At 53.1% G+C, this 7,578-nt stretch overlaps 2 protein-coding genes across 11 annotated transcripts in view; one reads left to right on the top strand and one right to left on the bottom strand.

The window, feature by feature from the left end:
• PMEL (premelanosome protein) overlaps positions 1–5,778 on the top strand; it is a 14,060-nt gene extending 8,282 nt beyond the window's left edge. For 2 of the 5 annotated variants that reach the window (XM_008064021.2, XM_008064022.1), the window contains 7 exons: positions 226–387; positions 627–1,310; positions 2,990–3,106; positions 3,341–3,425; positions 3,509–3,714; positions 3,815–3,902; positions 5,531–5,778. In XM_008064021.2, coding sequence (XP_008062212.1) covers positions 226–387; positions 627–1,310; positions 2,990–3,106; positions 3,341–3,425; positions 3,509–3,714; positions 3,815–3,902; positions 5,531–5,672 — 1,484 coding nt within the window. In that variant the 3' untranslated portion in view covers positions 5,673–5,778. Of the gene's footprint in view, positions 1–225; positions 388–626; positions 1,311–2,989; positions 3,107–3,340; positions 3,426–3,508; positions 3,715–3,790; positions 3,903–5,530 lie in introns of all 5 variants that reach the window. The other 3 variants (XM_021715526.1, XM_021715525.1, XM_008064020.2) reach the window with 3 other exon arrangements.
• A 76-nt stretch (positions 5,779–5,854) lies between these two features.
• DGKA (diacylglycerol kinase alpha) overlaps positions 5,855–7,578 on the bottom strand; it is a 26,206-nt gene continuing 24,482 nt past the window's right edge. For 3 of the 6 annotated variants that reach the window (XM_021715524.1, XM_021715521.1, XM_021715523.1), the window contains 4 exons: positions 6,952–7,150; positions 6,722–6,842; positions 6,473–6,533; positions 5,855–6,205 (listed from right to left, as the gene is read on the bottom strand). In XM_021715524.1, the coding sequence (XP_021571199.1) occupies positions 6,122–6,205; positions 6,473–6,533; positions 6,722–6,842; positions 6,952–7,150 (465 nt within the window). In that variant the 3' untranslated portion in view covers positions 5,855–6,121. The remainder of the gene's footprint in view (positions 6,206–6,472; positions 6,534–6,721; positions 6,843–6,951; positions 7,151–7,578) is intronic. The other 3 variants (XM_008064018.2, XM_008064019.2, XM_021715522.1) reach the window with 1 other exon arrangement.

Here is a 7,578-nt window from a genome sequence, read left to right as displayed (position 1 = left end):
CGTGCGTTACCACGCCCGGCTGATTTTTTGATTTATTGTAGAGATGAGGTCTCGCTGCCCAGGCAGGTCTCGAACCCGCGGGCTCAGGCAATCCACTCACCTCAGCCTCTCAAACGCGCGGGATTACAGGCTGAGCCACCGAGCCTGGCTGGTCCCGTTTCTAATCCTGCCCCTCGGTTCCCTTTGACCAGCAACTTCCCCTCCTCTTCGTTCCAAAAACCTCAGGTCAATACTGGCAAGTTCTAGGGGGCCCAGTGTCCGGGCTGAGCATTGGGACAGACAGGGCAGTGCCGGGCACACACACCATGGAAGTGACTGTCTACCACCACCGGGGACCCCGGAGCTACGTGCCCCTCGCTCACTCCAGCTCGGACTTCACCATAACTGGTAAGGTTTGGGAGGGGTCGAGCCCAATGGTAGAGTAGAAGGTGGGCAGGCTTGGCCAGATTGGAAAGGGGAGAGGGGAAATCGTGTGCGCACTTGAAGGGGCAGGGCCAGGAAGGCCTGGCAGAGAGATATGGGGCTTAGAGTCAGTGAAGGGCCAGCCAGTGAGCTTGGGGAGGAGAGTATGGCTGTGAAAGGAGAAGCTGAGGTCTGGTTCTCACGTTTTCTGGCTCCAATCCCAGACCAGGTGCCTTTCTCCGTGAGCGTGTCGCAGCTGCAGGCCTTGGATGGAGGGAACAAGCACTTCCTGAGAAATCAGCCTCTGACCTTTGCCATCCAGCTCCATGATCCCAGTGGCTATTTGGCTGGGGCTGACCTCTCCTATACCTGGGACTTTGGAGACGACAGTGGGACGCTAATCTCTCGGGCACTTGTGGTCACTCACACGTACCTGGAGTCTGGCCCAGTCACTGCCAGGGTGGTCCTGCAGGCCGCCATTCCTCTCACCTCCTGTGGCTCCTCCCCAGTTCCAGGCACCACAGATGGGCACATACCAACTGCAGAGGCCCCTGGCACCACAGCTGGCCAAGTGCCCACTACAGAAGTTGTAGGGACTTCAGCTGGTCAGGTGTCAACTACAGAGCCCTCTGGGACCACAGCTATGCAGGTGCCAACAACAGAAGTCACAAGGACTCCAGAGGGCACAGGTGCTACACCCGAGATGATGCCAACCTCAGCAGTCATAGGTACCACTCTGGCAGAGATGCCAACTACAGAGGCTACAGGTACAACTCCCGCAGAGCCTCTTGGCACCACAGTTGCCCGGGTAGCTGCACAGTCCATGCAGACCACAGCAGGGGAGCTATCCACCCCCGAGCCTGAGGGTCCAGGCGCCAGCCCAGTCATGCCTACAGAAGGTATTACAGGTAAGAGGACCCGTGTGAGTGGGGCTCCTTAAAGTGGGGTGTCATCACTCCCAAAGTCTTTCCAGGATGCTGCCCGATCCTTTGCTTAGAGCATGGTGGTCCCCTCAGAGCTTTCACCGGCCTGGCTCCAAGCCCTCGAGTCTCTCTTGATGACAGGGAATAGAACTGGGGTTCAAGAAGCCAGGGTCACCAGGTGTGGTGGTTCATGCCTGCATTCCTAGCACCTTGGGAGGCCGAGGCAGGAGGATACTGCTTGAGCCCAGAAGTTCAAGACCAGCCTGGGCAACATAGGGAGACCTTGTCTCTTCAAAATATCAAATAAATAAACAGACAAATAAATAAATAAGTTTGAGACCGGCCTGGCTAACATAGGGAGACCTCGTCTCTATAAAATATCAATTAATCAATTAATTTAAAAAGAAGCCAGGGTCTTCTGGGCCACGAGGAGAGAGTTTGTTGCTTCTCTACTCTTAAGAACTCTTGGCAAGACCAGGGAACAGACTGTGATCATTTACATAATACAGAGGGTGCCAAAAGATGCATAAGCATTTTAAGAACGAAAAATACTTTCGAACCAGGCTCGGTGGCTCAGCCTGTAATCCCGCACTTTGGGAGGCTGAGGTGAGTGAATTGCCTGAGCCCGCGGGTTCGAGACCTGCCTGGGCAACTTGGTGAGACCTCATCTCTACAATAAATAAAAAAAAAAATCGGGTGTGGTAGTGCACGCCTGTAGTTCCAGCTACTTGGAAGGCTGAGTGGAAGGATCGCCGTAGCCCAGCAGGTCAAGGCTGCGGTGGCCGGGAGCGGCCACTGCACTCCAGTCTGGGCTACAGAGTGAGACTCCAACTCAAAAAACAAAAACAAACAAAAAACTTTCGAGACCAGGCCGGACAACTTGGCGAGGCCTCGTCTCTACAATAAATAAAAAAATTAGCTGGGCGTGGTGGCGCACACCTGTAGTTCCGGCTGCTTGGAGGCTGAGGTGGAAGGATCATCGGAACCTGGCAGGTTGACACTGCCACTGCATTCCAGCCTGGGCGACAGAGTAAGCCTTCAACTCAAAAAAAGAAAAAGAAAAGAAAAAACGATTAAAACTGTAATACTTAATATAAACCAACAACAAAAGATGAATACAAGTCACGTTTAACTTCTGCAATTACAAGAGGTACTCAGAGTGGTTATCGTCAGCATCCAGATACTTCTGATTATGGCAAACTAAAAGTAATACAGAGATAACACCTCGTAAAATGTGTATATATTTTTTGGCACCCCCGGTGTTTATATCTCATTTCCTGTTCATGTGTCAATGCACAGAAACCTTTCCCAGATTCCAAGACCCCGATCCTCCCATTTCCCATCCCTTAGTTCCCATCCCTAAGCCAAAAAGGAGGAATGAGATAGTGATGCTTTTTGAATAAACAAACATGTGTTGACTCTCCACCCCAGGACCTGGCACAGTGTCCAGCTCTGTCCCTACCTGTGTGGCTCTGAAGCAGGTGTTTTCTTCTTTGGGGCCTCAGTTCCTTATCTATAAAATGAGACTTCCCAGGTGTTATCTGATTCCAAGCCAGTGCCTCCAGGATCCAGCAGGTCTACCTCAACCTGGAAAAATGCCTGCTTGGCCTCTGCGTCTGGGTGAGTCATGCAGCCCCTGAGCTTGCCTCCTCCTCTCCTGCCAGGTTCCCTGAGCCCCCCGACGGATGGTACAGCCACCTTGAGGCTGGTGAAGAGACAAGCCCCCCTGGATTGTGTCCTGTATCGATATGGTTCCTTTTCTCTCACCCTGGACATTGTCCGTGAGTCTTGCCTACGCTGGGGGCTGCTAGAGGGAGGCACGTGCAGCCTGGGGCTGGTCAGTGGAAGCAGACTCTGGGAGGAATTACGCCCTTAGGCAAGGAGAACACCCAAAGGCTAGGGTCCTCGCCTGAAGACACAGGGATGGGATTGGTGGAGCAGCCCTGAGGCATTCCTGTCTAGGGCTTTCGGGAAGGCCTGGTAGAGGAATCCTGACTTATCTTGCAACTCTGCAGAGGGTATTGAAAGTGCTGAGATTCTGCAGGCTGTGCCGTCCAGCGAGGGGGATGCATTTGAGCTGACCGTGTCCTGTCAAGGCGGGTGAGTGTCCCACTAGTTGCCCTGCTCGCTGGTGTCCAGTATCCCTTCCCAGATCCCCAGATGTAAGCTGACACCTCTTCCAGGCTGCCTGAGGAAGCCTGTATGGACATCTCATCGCCAGGGTGCCAGCCCCCTGCCCAGCGACTGTGCCAGCCTGTGCCACCCAGCCCAGCCTGCCAGCTGGTTCTGCACCAGGTACTGAAGGGTGGCTCGGGGACCTACTGCCTCAATGTGTCTTTGGCTGATGCCAACAGCCTGGCAATGGTCAGCACCCAACTTGTCATGCCTGGTACGTACTTGGACAAGAGTTAGGATGAAGGGGAGTGGGCAGAGGCCAGCTGGCAGGGAGCAGGCACTGACTGAAGCCGTGCCTGGGATCCTGCTCACAGGTCAAGAAGCAGGCCTTGGGCAGGCTCCCCTGATTGTGGGTGTCTTGCTGGTGCTGATGGCTGTGGTGCTTGCATCTCTGATATACAGGTAAGAGTCCCACCATCCAGATCAGGCCCCCTTATCCCTTATTATCACTACTTATTCTTCCTCAAGGGAAGGAGGACCCACCACTCCCTTCAAGGAAGCATGGTGCCCAGGAAAGAACCCAGGCTTGGAAGTTAGGGAGGCCCAGGCTGCAGTCTCGCTTATCAGACCCTGGAGAAGTAGCTTAAACTTTCTGAGCCTCTGAAACATAGGAAAATGTAATGCTTGCCCTGTGGGGCTATTGTAAAGATCAGAAGCAATGTGAGGGATCGGCCTGATGGCGGCTCGCCCCTATAATCCAAGCATTATAGGAGGCAGAGGTGGGCAGATTGCCTGAGCCCGGGGGTTCAAGACCAGCCTGGGCAACACAGCAAGACCTCCTCTACAAATAAAAATAAGAAGCCAGGTATGGTGTCACCCACCTGTATGTAGTTCCAGTTCCTTGGTAGGCTGAGGTGGAAGAATTACTTGAACCCAGAAGTTGAAGGCTGTAGTAAGCCAATATCATGCTACTGCCCTCCAGCCTGAGCAATAGAGTGACTCTGACTCAAAAAAAAAAAGGCTATTCATGGTGGCTTATGCCTGTAAATCCCAGCACTTTAGGAGATTGAGGCAGGCAGGTGGATTGCTTGAGCCCAGGAGTTCAAGACCAGCCTGGGGACCATAGCAAAACCTCATCTCTACCAAAAAAAGAAAAAAAAAAAATATATATATATATATGGTGGGCACAATGGCTCATGCTTGTAATCATAGCACTTTGGGAGGTGGAGGCGAGAGGAGTCTGAGCCCAGGGGTTCGAGACCAGCCTAGGCAACATAGGGAGACCTCGTCTCTAAAAAAAAAAAAAAAAATTAGCTGCGTGTGGTGGTGTGCACTTATAGTCCCAGCTACCCAGGGGGCCGAGGTGGAAGGATTGCCTGAGCCCAGAAGTTTGAGGCTATAGTGAGCTATGAGACCTTGCCTCAAAAAACAAAACAAACAAAAATAAACAATATGAACATAGCACCTGGCTCTGAAGCAAGAGTGCAATAACTAATGACATTAGTGACTGCTGTTAATAATATTAAAAGGGGGGCAGTTTGGGTGAACGGAATTCTCCACCTCTAAGAAGGGTAGATACCCAGGCCTGGGGTGCCATAGTCCTCAAAGCAAAGAAGATCATAGGGTGAGAAGGTAACAGAGGTGACCACAGAAATAAGAGAGGATGTCCAGGCACAGTGGCTCAAACCTGTAATCCCAGCACTTTGGGAGGCCAAGGCGAGAGGATTGCCTGAGCCTGCAGGTTCAAGATCAGCCTGGACAACTTGGCAAGACCTCGTCTCTACATTAAATTAAAAAATTAGCCGGTTGTGGTAGTGCGCGCCTGTAGCTCCAGCTACTTGGAAGACTGAGGCGGAAGCTCACCAGAGCCCGTGAGTGTGCACTCCAGTCTGGGTGACGGAATGAGACTTCAACTCAAAAAACAAAAAAAAAAAAAAGAGAGAGAAGATAAACCCTGGAGGTGGGGAGGAGGGTAGTGAGCGTCAAGGCCACAGAGACTGGGAGTATGGGTGTGTCCTCACTTTTGGAGAAGCACAGACAAGCTGCCTCTGTTCACTGCCAACCAGTCTCCTCCTTCTCCCCATTATCAGGCGCAGACTCACGCAGCAGGGCTTGGCTCTCCCTGCTCCCCAGCTGCCACACAGTAGCGCCCATTGGCTGCGTCTGCCCCGGGTCTTCCGCACCCGCCCCACCGGTGAGAGCAGCCCGCTCCTGAGTGGGCAGCAGGTCTGAGTGCTCTCCTGTGATGCCACGATCTCCTAGGGGTTGACAGCAACACCTGTTTCCTCCAGTCTTCCCTGGGAGACCACCATCACCCAAAATAAAGACTCAGAACCTGGTGCTATTTTGTCCTTGCTTCTTGGGATAATCTATGCCACTTAAGGAGAGAAGGTGAAAAGAAGGAAGTGTGCCGCTTACTTAACAGATATCCCATGGGGAAAAAAGTCATTTTATTCAGACGAGGCACTTGCAGTGTATGTGTCTGTGGGGGGTGTGTGCGCGCGTACGCACGCATGGGGAACAGTAAGGTGGTGCAGGAAAATAAATACTGTGAGGGGGAAGGAATACTCTCCCCTGAGCTGGTGGGAGTGTATGGCAGCAAAATGTACAGAGCCCAGGGAGCGGAGTCCAGGGTCAGGAACGTGGGTTCACGGCTACCTTGGGAGCTGAGGGTGTCACCCTCAGCCCAAGAAGCCAAAGAAATTGGAGGAGCGGGGGGGTGGCCCCACAAGCATGGGCATCTGGTTCTTGTGGGTGATCTTGATCTGGAAGAGAAGGGAACACATTCAGAGGCAGGACCTGATGCTTTGGGGCTGGAGCAGCAGAGATTTGGGAGACAATCTGTGAGGTTTCGAGTGGGTCACTGGGGTCCTGGTGAGGACATGTCAGGGAAGCCAGGGGCTGAGAAATCAGAGTTTGGGAGGAGTGCTGTGCAGGGACACTCCAGGCATCAGTGAAGAAGCCGCAGAATGGAGATTTTGGACCCTTGGAGCCCAGGGGCTTCATTTTTGGCAGACATAGACAAAACTCACCGTACAGGGCGTCTGCATCCAGGGCTCTCCGTCAATTTGCATGGGGAGCGTTTTTGTGGTGCTGTGGGAGGTCACAGAAGATTGGTGGAGATTTCCTTACCAATCAAATACCCAAACTCTGCTTCCCAGGTTGCCAGACCCTTTGTCACTGAGGAAGATCTGGTCAGATCCCTCAACACCATTCCCACACCCTTCTGCTGTCCTGCCCCCCCCGCTTCCTGCAGGGTCCCTGGCTGGGGTCTTCCTTACTGGAAGGTGATCTCAGAGCACTTGGCCAGCCGATGTCCAGCACTCTTGAGCTTGGTATAGATCTGGCCCATCTCAATGGCACCCTCCAGTCCGACTACTTCCAATCGCTTGTCACTCAGGTCTGGGGGGAAGAAGGAGGGAGATAGGTTTTCCATAAGCAGGGCATCCCCAGAAGGAGGCTGGCCTTGCCCCAGTCCCACCCACTCTGCTCCCAAGGCTGTTCCCTTCACCTGGCACACAAGTTTTCAGGATATCAGGGTCAGTGATGACTTTAGCTGTAGCGCCTAAGGCCTGGTTGATCCCATAGATATCTCCAGGGGGTCTCTTGGTCTCGCCCCAGAGGTTGGAGCCACCGTGCGTACTAGGGATGTTCAGCACTGCGATGCCTTCTAGGGACAGGTTGCTCAGATCCAGGGGTTTCCCACAGATCTGAGGGGAGAAGGACACAGCCCCAGTTGGGGGAGGACACAGATCCTCACCTCATGGGATGATAATCATGGATGTGACTGCCCCCCTTAGCCAGATAACAAACTGGGAAGGACAGGATTTGGAGGTGTGCAAGAGACTGAGGGAAATAGGGAAGATGATATCTTTTTATTTTTTTCAAGTCAGAATCTCACTCCCGTCACCCAGGCTGGAGGGCAGTGGCATGCTCCCGGCCACTGCAGCCTCGACCTGCTGGGTTCAGGTGATCCTTCAACCTCAGCCTTCGAAGTAGCTGGAACTTCAGGCATGCACCACCACCTGACTGATTTTTAAAAAAAATTTATTGCAAGCCGGGCTTGGTGGCTCAGCCTGTAATCCCGCGCCTTTGGGAGGCTGAGGTGAGTGGATTGCCTGAGCCCACGGGTTCGAGA

This window comes from Carlito syrichta, unplaced genomic scaffold, assembly GCF_000164805.1.
Source record: "Carlito syrichta isolate Samal-C Ts95f unplaced genomic scaffold, Tarsius_syrichta-2.0.1 Scaffold307179, whole genome shotgun sequence".
NCBI classification, from domain to species: domain Eukaryota; kingdom Metazoa; phylum Chordata; class Mammalia; order Primates; family Tarsiidae; genus Carlito; species Carlito syrichta.
This window is presented reverse-complemented; position numbering and strand designations above follow the sequence as displayed.